Here is a 16,948-nt window from a genome sequence, read left to right on the forward strand (position 1 = left end):
GGGCATCATCATCGCGAGCTTTTGGAATAAATTCCTTTTTTAATTTACAACGGTGGCACAGGAGTTAAGTGCTCGCCCCGTAATAGGAAGGTTGCAGGTTCGAGTCCTGCTCAGTCTGTCGCTGTCGTTGTGTCCTTGGGCAAGACACTTAACCCACGTTGCCTGCTGGTGGTGGTCGGAGGGACCGGTGGCGCCAGTGCTCGGCAGCCTCGCCTCTGTCATTGCGCCCCAGGGCAGCTGTGGCTACATTGTAGCTCATCCCCACCAGTGTGTGAATGTGTGTGTGAATGGAAGAATGACTGATTGTGTTGTAAAGCGCCTTGGGGGGTTCCAGGACTCTAGAAGGCGCTATATCAAATACAGGCCATTTACCATTTTGTGGTTGCACTGCTTGCCTTGGTTTTAGAACCTATTTTAACCTTTTAATGTTAGTGGCACCATCCATTCTACCTGGATCGTTTCACATGGAGTGAAACTGTGGAACAGAACGAGTGATGAATTGAGGCAATGTCCAAACATAATGCTGTTTAAAAAAAGGCTTAAAACTCATGATGCTTACCAAATACAAGGAAGAAGGTCCAAAAGTGTGTGCCTAAACAAAAAATGTTTGTATTAATGACTTGATCGTGATAAACCATGTGCCATTTGTGTGAATATGTTGTAATTTGCCAAAAACTACCGGACAACATTAAATAACAATTAGTTATTTGATGTTGAGAAAGGGATGGGATTAAATAAGCTCATGCTTCTTCCTACTCCCATTTGAACATGTGTTAAAAAAAACGAGAAGTTACTTATGTTGTATTACTTTGTGTACGCATGTTCAAAATAAAAAAGACAAAGACACACCTAAACCCACAAAGCCTAAACATCACACACCTGTGGTTGGAGTCAAGAGTTTTTGATTTGTCCCACAGCTTCAAAACACAACACACACTTAAGTGTTAAAAGTCACAGTTATAGCAAATACTGACCGGATTTCATTGAACTTGTTTGGCATTTCTCTCTTTTTTCCAACAATGGGTGTTTTAACCAACATCAGCCATGGGACAGATGTCTTTGTCACAGGTTTTAGTTTCTTTATTGTTCTGTTAAACATTTCTGCACCAGAGCAACGAGCTTTCTTGCACAAAGGATGCTTTGACTTCTCTTGGATTGCTGTGGGACCACAACAAAAACCTTCCTTTTCCATAACTCTTCCAGTTAGGGTTATCCTGGTTTATCCCTTTAGTTATGCCACTTAAGGCTCAGACCACAGTTGCCTTTGCCTGTTTTCCGTTTATCCTCCAGAGAAATGATGACATATCCATCCCTCTTTCCTCTCAGACCCCAGAGACGGGTTCTTTTGAAGGTTTCTGTTCACACAGGCCCTGTTTAGCATGGGGGTGTTGACGTGAGGCTCATTGCAGTCGTCTGCTTCCTTTGTTGGGGTAACTTTTACTTTTCTCCCTTTGGGACTGGTTACATTTAGTCCTCAGCTGATTCACACATTTTAAACTTCACTGAGAATTCACATAGGAGTTAATCAGTGTTTAGACTGAAATGAACAGAAGCATACAACAATGTCCTTAGACTGGCATAATCCCACCCCCGCAGCCACCCAGACCTCCTGTTACCAACTACAAAACCAACCAAGAACAGCCAGTATCGTTTGAACCAACTTTAATTCAACGTTGATAGAAACAAAAACATACAAAAGCCTCAAAAACTGAACATTTTGGTATTGGATAAAAAACTTTTTTCTGTTCTGATCAAGAATCAGAAACGTTCAGGTTTAAAATGTCAAACCTGTAAAAACAAAATTTTGTTCCCAAGTGCAAAGTTCTGGTCTTATTTCCCTTTCATCTTTATGACATGTACATCAGGTTTGGGAAGCTGGTCTCCAGAAATGCTTTCCTGTGTTGTGTGCTTGGCTGCAGCACCACAGACACGAGGAACTCCACAAGTCTCTTCTTTAGAACCAGTCCACTTGGAGAGTGTTCTCCATTTCTCCGATGCTTACGGTTTGCAAACATCATAATATGATCATCGAATAGCCTTCTGGTCTTTACCTTGACCTCTTATCGCTTCCATCTCCTCGTTCTTTGACCTCCAGTGAGTTGATGGCTTGAAGTTCTGTAGAAAACCTCTCTCTGAGATCTTTGTTGGCCTGCAGGAAGCTCTGCAGCCTCTTCAGCTGCTCTGGGTCCTAAGGAACAAAGTGAAGGTCAGAGAAACGCATCACACACTTAATCTATGTTTAAATGTATTTGTTGCTCCTACTTGTGCCTTTGCATCGCCATCTTCCTCTGCAGCGACATGCAGATACTCCTGCAGCATTTCTTGTAGCAGCTCTGTTTCCCATTGGCTGACCTTCTCAGCACTGGTCTCCAACTGGCTGACAAAATCAGATTCACATCCCTCCAAAGGACCGGCCGAGTCCACTCGGTCAACACCAGACACACAAATGGACAGATCGACAGTCAGCATCTGGGCAAAAGGCACATGAAACGTCCTTCACTCACCCGAACACCTCACAGTAAGAGAACGAAGCTGCTGTGGAACACAAACAAGCTCACATCTTCTATCTGTTGTCCTACTGTGGCCATCTGGGGAACGTCACTCAGCTGCTGCACAAAGTGCTTCAAAGTCCTCCAGTAGTGTCTGATCCAGTCATCCTTCACCCGCAGCTCACACGAGTGCATCAACTCATTCCTGAACTGGATCACCTGGAAGATCAAACATTATGGCTCGACATCGCCTCTCCTCCATTCATTTTCAATGAGACATGCGCGACTAAGCGATAATCGCGGGTCTCCCTCCTACTAAGCGAAACGCGAAAAACGTGCATGTGAATTTTTGCACTCGTGCACGGACGACCCAGCGACGCGATCCCAGAAAGTTGAAACATTTTCAACTTTTCATCGCTGTCGCTCGGACGAGGACCAATCAACAGAGGTTTAATTCACTGACCAATGAGCGGACAGGATGCTCCGTACATCTCCGAGCAAACATGGAGGAGAAGTTGATTATTATTATGTTTTATAGTTAAATCATAAATAAGATTTCACATAACTCTAGCAGCACCTTGTGAAACATCATATCTACCGCTTTATTAACTCTGAACCGCTTCAATAACCTTAATTCCCTCCAACCTGACACAGCCAATCAAAACAACGGAAGTTTCGATTTCGCCATGGAACAGAACGCGTGGACGGCTTTGCCGCGGATCGCCTCCCGTGTGACAGGTAATAAAAGCGACAGCGACAAATTTCGCTGATCGCGGTCGTTTGTCGCCTCCCGTGTGTCGAGCCCATTAGAGAGCAGCAGCTCTGCTACTGAAGTTTATAAAAAAGCACCAAACATCGTCTGCATGCAGCTCCTGATTAAATGACCCATGAGGTTTTGCAGACAGCTAGCTTTTCAAACCCTAACCTTGGTTTCTAGAGTAGGGGCTCATCTGAAAGAGAACATGGTTCTTTGCCTCCATAGCTGGATCCATGGACGTAATTTTGGGGGGGGGGGGACAGGGGGGACATGTCCCCCCCCCACTTTTCCCAAAGTCAAGTTTTGACCCCTGCACTTTTTACCATCCAAAAACAATATTACGCTATATTAAACTGACACTGGTTGAGCTCTAGGACAAAGCAGAAAACAACCATTTGTGTTGAAGCCTGTCTCCCATTAGAACATACTGTAAAGATCCCCCCCCACTTCTAAAGTGAAAATTACGTCCATGGCTGGATCTGTAATCAGGTCCACACGATGAACACATGGGGAATGATGCTTTAAAGACGATGGTAGCAGATGCTGTAGAGAAAGACGTCAAAGGTGGCGGTCGCTCAAAACGGGGAAAAACCTTTAGGGATGCGAAGCTTCTCGTTTGTCTTTTTGAATCTCAGCAAAAACCTGAAGCATCGCAGCTGGGGTTGGGAATCGAAAAGCGGTTCTTGTGGGAACCAGTTCCCATAGTTTCATTTCCTAGAAATCGTTCACCACTTTTGCTAATGATTCCCCTTATCAATTCCGCTCGGCGCGAATCACGTCATCGTGCACGTTGCATAGCTTACGGAAGCAGGAAACATGGCCTCTCCGTGGCACAAATGCTAGAAAGTTTGGTTATATTTTACAAGAAAGCATGACAACAGGGTAGGATTGTCACGATACTAAAATTTCAAACTCGATTCGATACTTGAAAAAAAAAACTCGATACTTGGTTTCGATACTATTTAAAAACACCAATTTATTGAACAAGTTTATTCAAAAAATAACATTCCTCAATTTATATTGCAAAAATTAAATGTTAAGAATTAAGTGTATAAAGTGCTTAAACCTTTCAAGTATCAGCATTTTTTAAAACGTGCGTACAAAAACTGGTGAAAGTTAACACTTTAAATCATGAATTGTCTCACTATATATACACTATTTGCAGAGTGATGTTTTGCTGCTTAAACTCTGTTTAAGGTGCATTTTTGTCATAAGATGTAATGCCATATGTTTTGTTCTGTACTTTTGAACAACTCTGTTGGTCAATAAATGGAGAAAACGAATTTCTCCACAGTAGGACGAAGGTACATCTACCGGTAATCTTAATAAAAACAGATTGGCGCACGGCAGTGACGTCATTAAAAGCACCGGTTAGATTAGCCGCTGCTAGTCTGTTCACGCCTAGAAATCACAGACTCGCTCCAAACGAACAGGGAAATCACGTTAATGATTCCTAACAAATCCTTTCGACATTGAGATGTTTTGGTGCAGATAATGTCTTATTTCGAGGCTGCACCATGGGTGCCCGTCCGCACCCGTTATATGGATATACACTGACGGCGATTCGCCGATGGATCTAAATACCCCGGGGAATCCAAGTAGCACCAAAGTTGTCAGCGTGAGTAAACAAACGTACTGCATGCTAGACATTAAGTCCGGGTTGCAATAAACAGGAGTTTCCTTTAAGCACATAAGCATGAATATACAACTACGTGTCGGACTTGGTATGCTAATTAAGTTGGGCTGTGAAGCGCCTCCCAAATTCGCTGTTTATGTTTTTGTTTATTTATTTGGCAGACAAAACTTGGATCGGAGACAACTCGCGTGGGAAATTGCAATGTAGCCATGCGGCGTCTTCTTCTTCTGTTTGTCTGGGAGGCGGAGGCTGCTTTACGGCATCTGGCCGTCGTGCGTGTCGGTGTACTTGAAGAAGGCTGTGTATTATAGTCCATAATATCGATACCACAGGGATGGAATATCTCATTTAGATACCACTTTTAGTATTGATTTATATCTAGGTATCGATTTTTTTGACAACACTACAACAGGGTAACTTGCAATAATTGCGAAGTAGAGGAAACACTATGAATATACAAAAAGTTATTGATGTGCTCTGGATTAGTGAATTTCAACGCAGCAGTAGCAGCGGTGACGTTCGCACGTCCTCTGCTTTTAATACCGCAGGTAACTAATCAACTAGCATCATTAGCCGTATACATGCACCTCCACACTAGCAGACTCCAGCGACAAAGGTCTGATCTGTGGTGAGATTTTTCCCAATCTGCAAAAGCTACAGCAACACTGCACCGAACAAGAAGATGACTCTGCCTTCACAGGGAGCATGAAGGAGAACATTTGGAAAGATTTTTCCAACCGATACATTTACAACTGATTATCATAAATACAAAAAATTGATAAGAACGTATCAATTCCTTCCCCTAATCACAGCAGCACCTGACAAGGACCCAGCAGCGCTTCGCGTTTCAAATGTATCCACAAAATGCATCAACACAAACACAAGGTCTGTTTTTACCTGTCTCACCAGTTTTGGATCCACAGACCAGAAACATCTACAGTAGTTGATCAGGTTGAGCAGAGCCGCAGCGTCACACTGATCAGCCCTCCTGACCTTGGCCTGACCTCGGGGCATGTAGGCCTGAACGAGAACCAAACAAGAACTCCAATGTGCCTCTGTGTGGCCCAAACAAACAAACAAACAAACAAACAAACAAACAAACCCCACCACTGTCTGAACCTGAGCATCATGCAGATGTTTTGAGGTACTGTTTGAACATTAACCAACAGAACTTTATCCTTTAAAAGAATAATTTAAACAAGTCAGGCTGTTTTTATTTTTTACTGGAATAATTCCCATTATAATACATAATATAACAGGATTGTTCTGCATGGTTTCTCCTTTAGATGTAAAACACGACCCATTTCTGTAAATATGTTCTGCTTTCATCTCAGAAAGCCTACCAGCAGGACTGGAATTACATATTTAAACGTATTTGTCCCCATACAGATTTCTTGTTTTTGCCAGGTCAGAATAAATGTGAATGAATGAAAGATAACCTGACTAAATACAAAAAGGCTGCTTTCTAATAATGATTTTATGTAATAGTGAAAAAGATGTATCCAAACAAAGCTGGTCCTATGTAAAAATCTTAATTTAACTGGGATTGAAAATATTCAGTGGACTGATGAGACAAAACTGGAACTTTTGGGAACATTTGGAAGGTGTGTGTCCTGTTCCATCTGGTGTAAAACTAACACTAAAACACCACATCAACAGTCAGACACGGTGGTTGTAGTGTGATGGTCTGGGGCTGCTCTGCTGCTTCAGGACCTGGACCACCTGCTGAAACTGATGGAACCATGAATCCTGCTCCTGAAGGAGAACGTCTGACCTTTGACCTAAAACAGATCATTCCTACAGCTAACCCCCAATATGCCTGAATTTAAATGATTGTGTAGAACACTCCTCCACAGTGTGTGTGTGTCTGTGTGTGATGATGAGGATTTCATGTGTAATCCACGTAAAAACCGACAAAAACACAAAGACCGGAGTGTGTTTTTTCACCTTGGCCACCTCCCAGTGGTCTGTCCTCCAGTGAGGAGGGAAACAGTTGGCCCAGTTGATGGTGGCCCCAGGCTGTCTGTGGTGTCTCAGGATCACCTTCTGCCACTCTGAACACACCCCGCACGGCGACGAAAGCTGTCCAGAAGCACACCACGAGAAGAACAGGCGACGTAAACAACAACGAGGGCTTTTAGGGAATAGAATCAGAAAGTTATCGCCATACTTTATTCCCTATTGGTTTACAAGAAGACGTCTCGCACGGAGTGCTCAGAAGCGCGTGCTGGTTGAGAAGGTCTCTGTGGTGAGCTCTCATCCGGTGGTCGGTGAACGGGTGGAGGCCGGTCTTCAGTATGAGCAGACACCGGCCAGCCTTCAGCCAGTTTGTGTATTCTCTATCGTTGAGACGGACCGTCAGCTCCTCAAGAACCATTTCGGCTTTACTTCCTGGAGTGAAACAACAACAGCTACGTCATCACGTACAGCTCCACCATGAGCTCCACCCAGTTGGGGCAATCTCTGCTACGACCACCAGATGGCAGTGTGGGCCGTGTTACTGGTGCTGCTGTGGTTGTAAACAAGTTGTAAAACTACAGTTTCAGCTTCACTTTAATTGTTACAGAAACATTTAGGTGGGAAAACATGTCTTCATCTTCATGTTTATGGAAAAATAAACAGATTTGGGTCATAAGTCATTCTGGTGACTAAGGAAATCACAAAAGATACTTACTGGAGTTGGCTGACTTGAAAACTGTTCATATAAGTGTAACAGTGTGAGCGTCCTGTCAAAGTGTCCCAATTGATCATGCGCTCTGGCTACTTGACTGAGGAGATGTCCCTTTGGCTTTCTGGTTAGTGCGCGTGACTCTCACCCGGGATCGAGTCTGGGGATAGAATCCCGCCCGGGCCCTCGTTTCTACACCCTGCCACTAAGTCAGGCTGAACTAAAGTAGTTAGAGAAGTCAGGATTACAAAATGGCGACGCACACCTCTCAAGTAGCCATTGTTTGTAGATTCCTCCTAATAACATAGTTTCAAGCTTTACTTTCAACATGCAAACAAAACGTTTAGTATGTTCAGCTTAAAGTTGCAAGCACTACATGTTTTAAACATGCTTTTATAAGTGTGTTTTGTAAAATAAGCAAATTTCACTCAAAAGTTACTGTTGTTGATATGGAGAGCTGCCATTTAGGATGTCAAGGCTGAAGTTGAGAAATTCTTCCGTTTCCGACTTGGAGGTCTGACTATGAGGGGTGTTTCGTTTGAATTTTCCCACTCGGAAGTCAGGATTTCCGAGTTTCGAGGACAAATCGAACGCACCATTACCCGTTTATGCCCTCACTTCAGGGTAGGAAAAGTACTTTCAACTTGTGACTTGTGAAACTATACCTTGGTCAAATGTCTGCCAGTAAACGTACACAATCACGCACATAGTCAATTAAGTCAATTTTTGTCCCCTGCACTTTTTACCATCCAAAAACAATATTACACTATATAAAATAGACACTGGTTGAGCACCAGGAACAAGCAGAAAACAACCACTTGTGTTGAAGCCTGTTTCCCATCAGAACCATCCATAAGATCTATTATCTGTATCTGCTGATACTTGCTAACGTGTGATTTGCCGTTCCTGCTGTCGATGTACTTGACAATTTTGCATTCCTGACAAGAGCCTCTAGGCTTTAGTTTTATACATATTTGTGTATACTTACTGTAAAGATTACCCCCATCTTGATGCTATAACTTGTCATTCTCGTAAAAAATCTCCATTATTGACTGAATCTTTGTCTAATGTGACCATAAAACCTTTCACTTGAAAGCATTTGGCTTTTCCATGTGGGCTGCTTAAGTTTCAGCTTAGTGTTTCTTTAGAAATAGGGGCTTAGCACCTTCTTAGTCCAAAGTGATGTATAACATGATTCGCTGCTCACACTGGCACTCCGGTCGCTTCCAGTTCATGGCCAGTTTAAACACTGATGGGTCCTGGGTTGTTCCTAAACATGAAAAAAAAAAACTCCCTTTCATTTGAGAGTGACAATTTGGGTCTTCTTCCAAATGTTGGCAAAGTGTTGACATCTGAATAATGATAACTTGAATTAATGATCTTGGAATCTAAAAAAAACTCGATATTCTCTGAGTTCCTTGGGATTTTCTGTGGTCCTGAGTGGTAATTATTTTACTGCTGGTAATTAGAAAATGACCTCACACTTACCTCTCAGACAAATCTCTTTCAGACCTAACACTGCAGGGTGCTGCTTGTTGCTTTTACCCAAACCTCCATATTAACTTGCAGTTGTGACGGGTTTAAGGAGAGCAGCAGGATTACTGTTCAGCCACCCACCTCATCCTGGTGACTAAACCAATCCTCTCAAACACACCACTTCAGGGATTGCATCATGTCTGTGTGGTGGCTGATTTTACAGGCGGTTTATTGTTAGCAGCATAATTAGGCCACATTTCAGCAGGAAGTTCAGCAGTTCGTTAGTGATTCTGGCTGAGGATGTTTCATATTTAGAAAGTGGTCAAGATGTCTGCCTATCCACACAATGCTGTTGATTATGCAAGACTCTTTTAGTGACTTTTAAAATTATTTAATTTTATTCAAAAACCTAAATTTAGAAGTTGAAACTGTAAAACTTTTACCAATTTATAAAAGCTAATGTACGATTGCACACATATTTTATGTTCTTCCTTTGAATGGTCCTGAATTGTACAACAGTAAAGTAAAAATGAGTTGATGTAAAATGTTTTTGTGTGAAAGTTCCTGACACATTCTCCGTACTAGTTCTGTATTTGTAGCTGCTTCTTCCAGGGGCGGATGCACAGGGGGTTGAGAGGTGTCCATCTGCAGTAGACCCTTAAGCCTAGTTTATATTTCTTCACCAGCTCAGTGACGGAGACATGCAATGCCACGATGTGTCGACACAGACATGGCCAATTTTTAAAATCTAATCAAAAGCTGCAGAGAACACAAGCCCGTGACTGGTCAGGATGTCGTTTCCTTTAAAATCAACGACAGCACCACCATGTGCTAGAAGCTGACACAGAGCTGATGGAAGAACATCTCGTGAAAGATTTCCGATGATACGAATGTTTTTACCATCCTTCACTGAAGGGAATGTGGGTTTGGAGGTGGCTGAGTGCATGAGGAGGTGGAGGATAATGAGGGACAAATGCGTCCTTGCTCAGTACGTTTACATGCAGCCAATATCCGGGTTATGATCGGGTTAAGGTCGGTATTCGGGTTTCTGAGTTGATCAGAATAAACCGTTTACAAGCATAAATAGAAAGAGTTACCTCTAACTTGCATAACCCGATTTAAATGTGGACGTTGGGGTAGCGTCAGGACGTATGGACTACGTCCAGATGCAATATGCGTCATTTCCGGTTCTTCTTGTTCCAGTAAACAACGTGTTTCCCAGTTCGGAAGGGATAGCGACCGCGTTTGTTTGTGCTTTAGTTTCTTCGTCACTCCAAAAGTGTGGTGCTGTGCCGCGACTCGCCATTTTGCTCCCAACTTGTTGTTTACTTCCGGTGTTCTGGCGCATACAAGACGTCTCGCTTCTCAAAAGACCAAGATTCCTTGCGAACAGAGCATGTGCAGAACACACGCTTTGATGGGGATATCCCGATATGCGTTTACATGACCAAACATTCGGGTTAGAAAAGGGTTACCCCAGGTGTAGTAACCGGGTTTTTAAAAACCCGGTTATGAGCATATCCGGGTTTTTGGCGGTGTTCACAAGGACCTGTGGAACCGGGTTATTGTGAACATTCGGGTTTTAAAAGGGTTACTGGCTGCATGTAAACGCACTGACTAAAAACTCTCTGAAATACATGTACACAATACAAATTACAATAGTAAATAAACTATCGTAGAGCAGAGACATGACTGCAATGGTGGCAGAGCCCTCCGGAAAAGCTCCAGGTCAAGGTGACCTTGATCTTGAGAAAAGGGGCAATGGTGGCAGAGCAGATAGGTGCTTGCCCCGGAAGCAGAGGGTCGCAGGTTTGAGCCTCATCTGTTGTAGTTGTCGTGTCCTTTGGGCAAGACACTTAACCTGCCTTGCCTGTCGGTGATGGTCGGAAAGACCAGTGGCACCAGTGCTCAGCAGCTTTGCTTCCATCAGTGTGCCCCAGGACAGCTGTGGCTACTTTGTAGCACATCACCACCAGTATGTGAATGTGGATGACTGTGTTGTAAAGCACCTTGGGGGGTTGTAGAGCCCTATAAGGCCTTATATCAAATACCACCTTTGGGCGCATTTCCTGACTTTGTGTTTTGGATTATTTTATTTCTGTATTTTTTGTAGAACATTTGGTTTATGTCACACCCTGTCCTGTCTCCCCATTTGGTTCAGCCATGTGTCTCTGTTAATTGCTCCCACCTGCCTCTCGTTTTCCAATCACCCAAGCTCCCAGCCCTCTTGTATTTAAACCCCTTCAGTTCTGTGTCTCTTTGTGGATCATTGTTTCATTGTCCAGCGTGTGTTCACTATTAAAGACTCCAAACTCATTCTGGTTTGTCTGCCTGCCTGCTTCCCTCACCCGCGTGTGGATCCTTGTATCTGCCTCACTCACCGGCACGCACTGACAGAATGATCCACCCCACTAAAGGATCCAGTGGGGAGATTCTCCCCTGGGAGTGCCTGGTCCAATTTCTCTTCTCGGACCACCGGCCGGCTTCTCCTCCTCCGGCGTCGCCTCACCGCAGACGCCTCCACCGAACTTCAGCCTCTGCGATCCTCTCCACCCTCCTGGAGCCAGATGAGAGGTTGGACCGGGAGACGCTGCCAGACCGCTCCTGCTACGTGGGCACCAGACTGGCTGTGTGCTCCCTGGAGTTGGCCCACGGCATGGGGAAGGATGCTGGGCGCCACCGCAACCCTGTGTCCCAGGACGGAGCCGCAAGCTCGCCGCTGCCCCGGCTCGGCGCACCAGCTTGGATCCGCCCCCAGTCAGACCAGCAGTCCCGTCTCCGGTCAGATCAGCGCCTCCGTCATCTGCAAGCGGAGGAACCACACCTACAGCCCAGCTGGCAGAGCTCGCCGGTCTCCAGGCGGAGCTTGGCCAGATCCGTCAGCTCGTCAGCCTCCAGGAGTCCCACCTGGACACCCTATCCTCCCCGAATCACCAGGAGGTTTCAGTCCAGTCAGCAGCTCCCTCGTCTCAGGGCCAGAGGAGCGAGCCCGTGGTCCACCCAGCAGAGCTCGCCGGTCTCCGAGCTGAGCTGGCCCAACTCCATCAGACCCTCAGTCTCCAGGAGCTCCAGCTGGATGGTCTGTCCTCCCTGCTCTCCCAGTTTCCGGCGCCTCCAGTTTGGTCCGCTCTGGACCCGGCGGTGACCCAAGAGGCTCTTCCCCCGGGCCGGCCAGTCCAGAAGTCGGTAGCACCTCCTGCAGCGGCTCCGCCTCCACTCCAGAAGTCGACGGTTCCGGTCCAGAAGTCGGCGGTCCAGAAGCCGACGTCCCCGGACCAGAAGTCGACGCCCCCGGACCAGAAGCCGACGCCCCGGACCAGAAGTCGACGCCTCTTCCAGTCCTGTGGTCAACGCCTCTTCTGGTCCTGTGGTCGACACCTCTTCCGGTCCTGTGGTCGACGCTCCTTCGTGTACAGAGGTCAACGCTCCTTCGTGTACAGAGGTCGACGCTCCCTCGTGTCCAGAGGTCGATGCTCCTTCGTGTCCAGAGGTCGACGCTCCCTTGTGTCCAGAGGACAACGCTCCCTCGTGTCCAGAGGTCGATGCTCCCTCCAGTCCAGAGGTCGATGCTCCTTCGTGTCCAGAGGTCGACGCTCCCTTGTGTCCAGAGGTCAACGCTCCCTCGTGTCCAGAGATCGACGCTCCCTTGTGTCCAGAGGTCAACGCTCCCTCGTGTCCAGAGGTCGATGCTCCCTCCAGTCCAGAGGTCGACGCTCCTTCGTGTACAGAGGTCAACGCTCCTTCGTGTACAGAGGTCAACGCTCCCTCGTGTCCAGAGGTCGACGCTCCCTCGTGTCCAGAGGTCGACGCTCCCTCCAGTCCAGAGGTCGATGCTCCCTCGTGTCCAGAGGTCGACGCTCTCTCCAGTCCAGAGGTCGATGCTTCCTCCAGTCCAGAGGTCGACGCTCCCTCCACTCCAATGGTCAACGCCGTCTCCAGTCAAGTGGTCGATGCCCTCTCCAGTCCCGTGGTCGATGCAGTCTCCAGTCCCGTGGTTGACGCCGTCTCCTGTCCAGTGGTCGACGCCGTCTCCAGTCCCGTGGTCGACGCCAGTCCAGGGGTCGATGCCGTCCCCAGTCCAGTGGTCGACGCCGTCTCCAGTCCCGTGGTCGATGCCGTTCCCAATCCAGTGGTAGACGCCGTCTCCAGTCCCGTGGTCGACGCTGTCTCCAGTCCCGTGGTCGACGCCGTCTCCAGTCCCGTGGTCGACGCCGTCTCCAGCCCCGTGGTCGACGCCGTCTCCAGCCCCGTGGTCGACGCCGTCCCCAATCCAGTGGTCGACGCCATCTCCAGTCCCGTGGTCGATGCCGTTCCCAATCCAGTGGTCGACGCCGTCTCCAGTCCCGTGGTCGACGCCGTTCCCAATCCAGTGGTCGACGCCGTCTCCTGTCCCATGGTCGACGCTGTCTCCAGTCCCGTGGTCGACGCCGTCTCCAGTCCCGTGGTCGACGCCGTCTCCAGTCCCGTGGTCGACGCCGTCTCCAGTCCAGGGGTCGACGCCGTAAGACAGACCAAGTCCAGATAATGTTTGGCTTCTCGATTGCTTAAGGAGGGAAACAACCAAGTCACTTGGTAAAATTTACGTTCCTGGGAGAAAATGTAGGAGTTAGCCAGATGTTCGAAAATGGTATCTTGGAATTTATACGATTGTAGGCCAGTTTCAAATTCCCCATTTTTTTCTGCTAAGTGCGAAAGAAACCTTTGTGTGAAAATGTTAGTGTTCTTCTCCGTGTAAATCACTTCACACTCCTTGCATGCTGATGGTGGTAGGAGGGGAGGGACACGTGTGAATGGATGAACGATTCACTATAGTGTAAAGCACTTTGGGAGTCCTCTTACTCAGAAAGGTCCTATAAGTGCGGGTTATTCATCATGTAAAAAAAGACCAAATGTATCAGCTGGCCAATATGGCTAGGTTCACTAAAAACTGTGATACTTGTTCTTTTTGAAATACGATTGGTCACGCTGAGTGAACATGATAATAGTCTTTAGCCTCAATTTCCTGCATTGGCTGCCAAATAAAATAGACGGGGAAACAGATGGGTGAGAAAAAACCACACAGATCTATGTCACGCTGTGAAATTAGCATTCATGGATTCACTCACCATGGCTTGCGACCAAAGAAGGCTATGCTGATTTGGTGGCCAGGAGAGAGTAGAGCACATTTTGGCTATAGTAGCTAACCATTACCAAGCGCAACCTCACAACACGGCGGAACATGTTTAGGTTTGTGTTTCTTGAGGTGATAAAACATCATTACACAAAATAATTCACTCAGTCATTCATACTAGAGGCAGCAGATTTATTGGAATAACAAGTGCAGACTCCTTTAATGTCCAAGGTTTTACCTACGCTCACAGCATCTTTACCTGCCTGTGGGCCACATCTGATTTTATAACTGAGCGGTGCCGCTGCACGGAGCTAAAGCCCTCATGAGAGGTGGCGTCATCTGGGTTGCTGCATCTGCTGCCTGCAGTGAAAAGCAGTGTTGAATACCCAGAAGAGTCTGGCCAGCAGCTGCATGCTCTGAAGTCCCTGAGGCTGGTGGTGGAGGTGTTCATCAGGGACCGGCTGACAGATACCATGTATCAACAGAGACTGTAGGGGCTTGCCAGAGGAGAGGAGCTTCTAACCCTTTACTATTTCAAGCCTGAGCAATATGGAGGCACATTCTGCAAATGTCAAAAGCAAATGCATCCAAAAACCACCAAGCATTGCATTTTCATTTCTATAGCTGCTGTGAGTATATTAGTGTGTTTTTCCTCAATGCAGCAGATAACTGTCCAAACCTCGACAACTCCAAGACATTTCCCCTGAAACAGCAGTTTAATAGCACAGTAAATTCTCAGCAACCTGGAACTTCACAAACTGGAAGTAAAGAGATGTGTCCACGGATTGGAGATTAAGAAACAAGCATCAGCTGTACATAGTCTGCTGTGGAATATTCAACAATGTTAAATGAACAGATTAAACCCATCATAACTTGTGTTGACCCACAGACACTTACAGAACATCAAAATTGGAAATTTGAGATATTTTACATATAAGAATTGTTTGTTATTAATTGTATAGTATCAGTTTTGTTCATGTTTGCACCTAATTCTAGTTAGTTTACAAAAAATGTTAATAAATTAAATTAAACAAGCCTCGTTTGTGTGCCCCTCCCCTCCTTCTAAAAACAGGGACATTATCTTGTCTACAAACTCTAAAAACATCTCAGAAATTTTTTACCAGGTGCTGACTCTGGGTGATTCTTACCTATCATGTTCAAATACAAATTTTTCTTGCTGTAAATGTTTATTGTAATGCTTAAAACACACCAACTGTAAGCAGAAGAACTGCCACAAACCCACAACATGGCAGCGCCTGTTACTGGGTTATGCAGCATCACTTTTCAACAATGAAAGGAGTCCAATCTATCTTTATAGTCTGTCTATGCTGGACTGTGATGTTGGATTATTCCACATTTGACTCGTTCTACTTCCAATTCTTCTTATAAAGCCTTGTTGCGATTGTGTTTCATTATGAAACATGAATAAAATTAAAGCTGCACAACTGTTAAAATAAAAATTTATCTGGAAGTTATAAAGGAAATAAGGAGGCTTGGTGGTGGCCAAAAATGTTTCGGAGCGCATGAGGAAGAAGGTAGCTAAAGCCTAGTTTATACTCTGTTGGCTCATGTACTGAGTCACGGACACGTGTTGATGGAGACGTTTTCCCTTCACCCCGGCTTTCCACTGGCTGTGAAAGCAGTCGTGTTCCACCCGTGAGCTCGTACCCAACCAGGAACAATTCTGCTGCGAAACGGGAGTGAAAGCATTCCACACAGCTGATCCTGTGACGTCATGAAATCACGGGAGAATTGCAACACCACTCGTGATTTCACAGGTCCACACACAATAATAAACAAGAAGAACGACAGCAGCATGCATTAGAGGTGGGAAAAATGATCGATTCTAAGATGCATCGCGATTCAGCCGTGCATGATTCTGCATCGATGCAGCAACGTGACATAATGAGATTTTCTCCCTATGTCTATGTCTATGTTTTGGACGTGCGTAGGCAATAGTTTTGAGGTTTTACAACTAATTCCAGGGGCAGAATTGCAATGACATGCACACTGCGTTGCCCTAGCGCCAATTTAAAACAGAAATGGCAGACAGGGATACAGGGCAAACATTACCAGTAATCAAAGATGCACCCGTGACATTTAAATCGGATGTCGTGGCAAATTTCGGTTTTGGGATCCTGGATGTGAAAGAATCACTTAACAATTCAATTCAAGTTCAATTCAAGTTTATTTATAAAGCGCCAAATCACGACAAGAGTCGTCTCAAGGCACTTCACATAATAAACATTCCAATTCACAGTTCATTAAGCCAATCAGAAATAATGTTTCCTATATAAGGAACCCAGCAAACTGCATCAAGTCACTGACTAGTGTCAGTGACTTTACAGCAATCCTCATACTAAGCAAGCATGCAGCGACAGTGGAGAGGAAAACTCCCTTTTAACATGAAGAAACCTCCAGAGGATCCTGGCTCAGTATAAGCAGCCATCCTCCACGACTCACTGGGGATGGAGAAGACAGAGCAGACACACACACACACACACACACACACACACACACACACACACACACACACACACACACACACACAACACAGTCTTTGTTTACTATTTTTAAATTCAGTTGTATTCTATCTTAAAGCTGCTCTTGTCACATTGCGGGTGTGGAGATGATGGACCAAGTGTGGTAGAGCAGATCAGGAGGTACAGATGCAGGCTTCAGGTAAAGTAAAATGGTTTTAATGGTGGAACGGGAACAAACAGCACAGGACGATGACAAAAAACTACAATGATCTGACAAAGACTGGTACAAGGAGGGAGGTATAAATACACAGGGAAAATGAGGAACACAT

General features: G+C 45.7%; 1 protein-coding gene across 2 annotated transcripts; it reads right to left on the reverse strand.

Annotated features, from left to right (window-relative positions):
- Nucleotides 1–1,645: 1,645 nt before the first annotated feature.
- LOC107384294 (uncharacterized protein CXorf38) lies at nucleotides 1,646–7,309 on the reverse strand. 2 transcript variants are annotated; one of them, XM_015957473.3, is made up of 6 exons: nucleotides 7,053–7,308; nucleotides 6,830–6,964; nucleotides 5,780–5,902; nucleotides 2,559–2,708; nucleotides 2,263–2,469; nucleotides 1,646–2,188 (listed from the first exon to the last, which is right to left on the reverse strand). In XM_015957473.3, the coding sequence occupies exons 1-6, from the start codon at nucleotides 7,257–7,259 to the stop codon at nucleotides 2,048–2,050; spliced, it is 963 nt and encodes a 320-aa protein (XP_015812959.1). In that variant the 5' UTR covers nucleotides 7,260–7,308; the 3' UTR covers nucleotides 1,646–2,047. The 2 variants fall into 2 exon arrangements, with proteins under 2 accessions (XP_015812959.1, XP_070412232.1); XM_070556131.1 differs by lacking the exon at nucleotides 5,780–5,902 and having other exon boundaries at nucleotides 7,053–7,309.
- Nucleotides 7,310–16,948: the final 9,639 nt, after the last annotated feature.

This window comes from Nothobranchius furzeri, chromosome 11 (assembly GCF_043380555.1).
Source record: "Nothobranchius furzeri strain GRZ-AD chromosome 11, NfurGRZ-RIMD1, whole genome shotgun sequence".
NCBI lineage: Eukaryota > Metazoa > Chordata > Actinopteri > Cyprinodontiformes > Nothobranchiidae > Nothobranchius > Nothobranchius furzeri.

Coding starts and splice junctions, on each gene's coding strand:
- LOC107384294 (XM_015957473.3), bottom strand. CDS start 7,259: ATGGTTCTTGAGGAGCTGACGGTCCGTCTCAACGATAGAGAATACACA. Junction 6,965..7,052: donor GTAAACCAATAGGGAATAAA/GTATGGCGATAA, acceptor GCTTCTGGACAG/CTTTCGTCGCCGTGCGGGGT. Junction 2,189..2,262: donor ATGGCGATGCAAAGGCACAA/GTAGGAGCAACA, acceptor TTTGTTCCTTAG/GACCCAGAGCAGCTGAAGAG.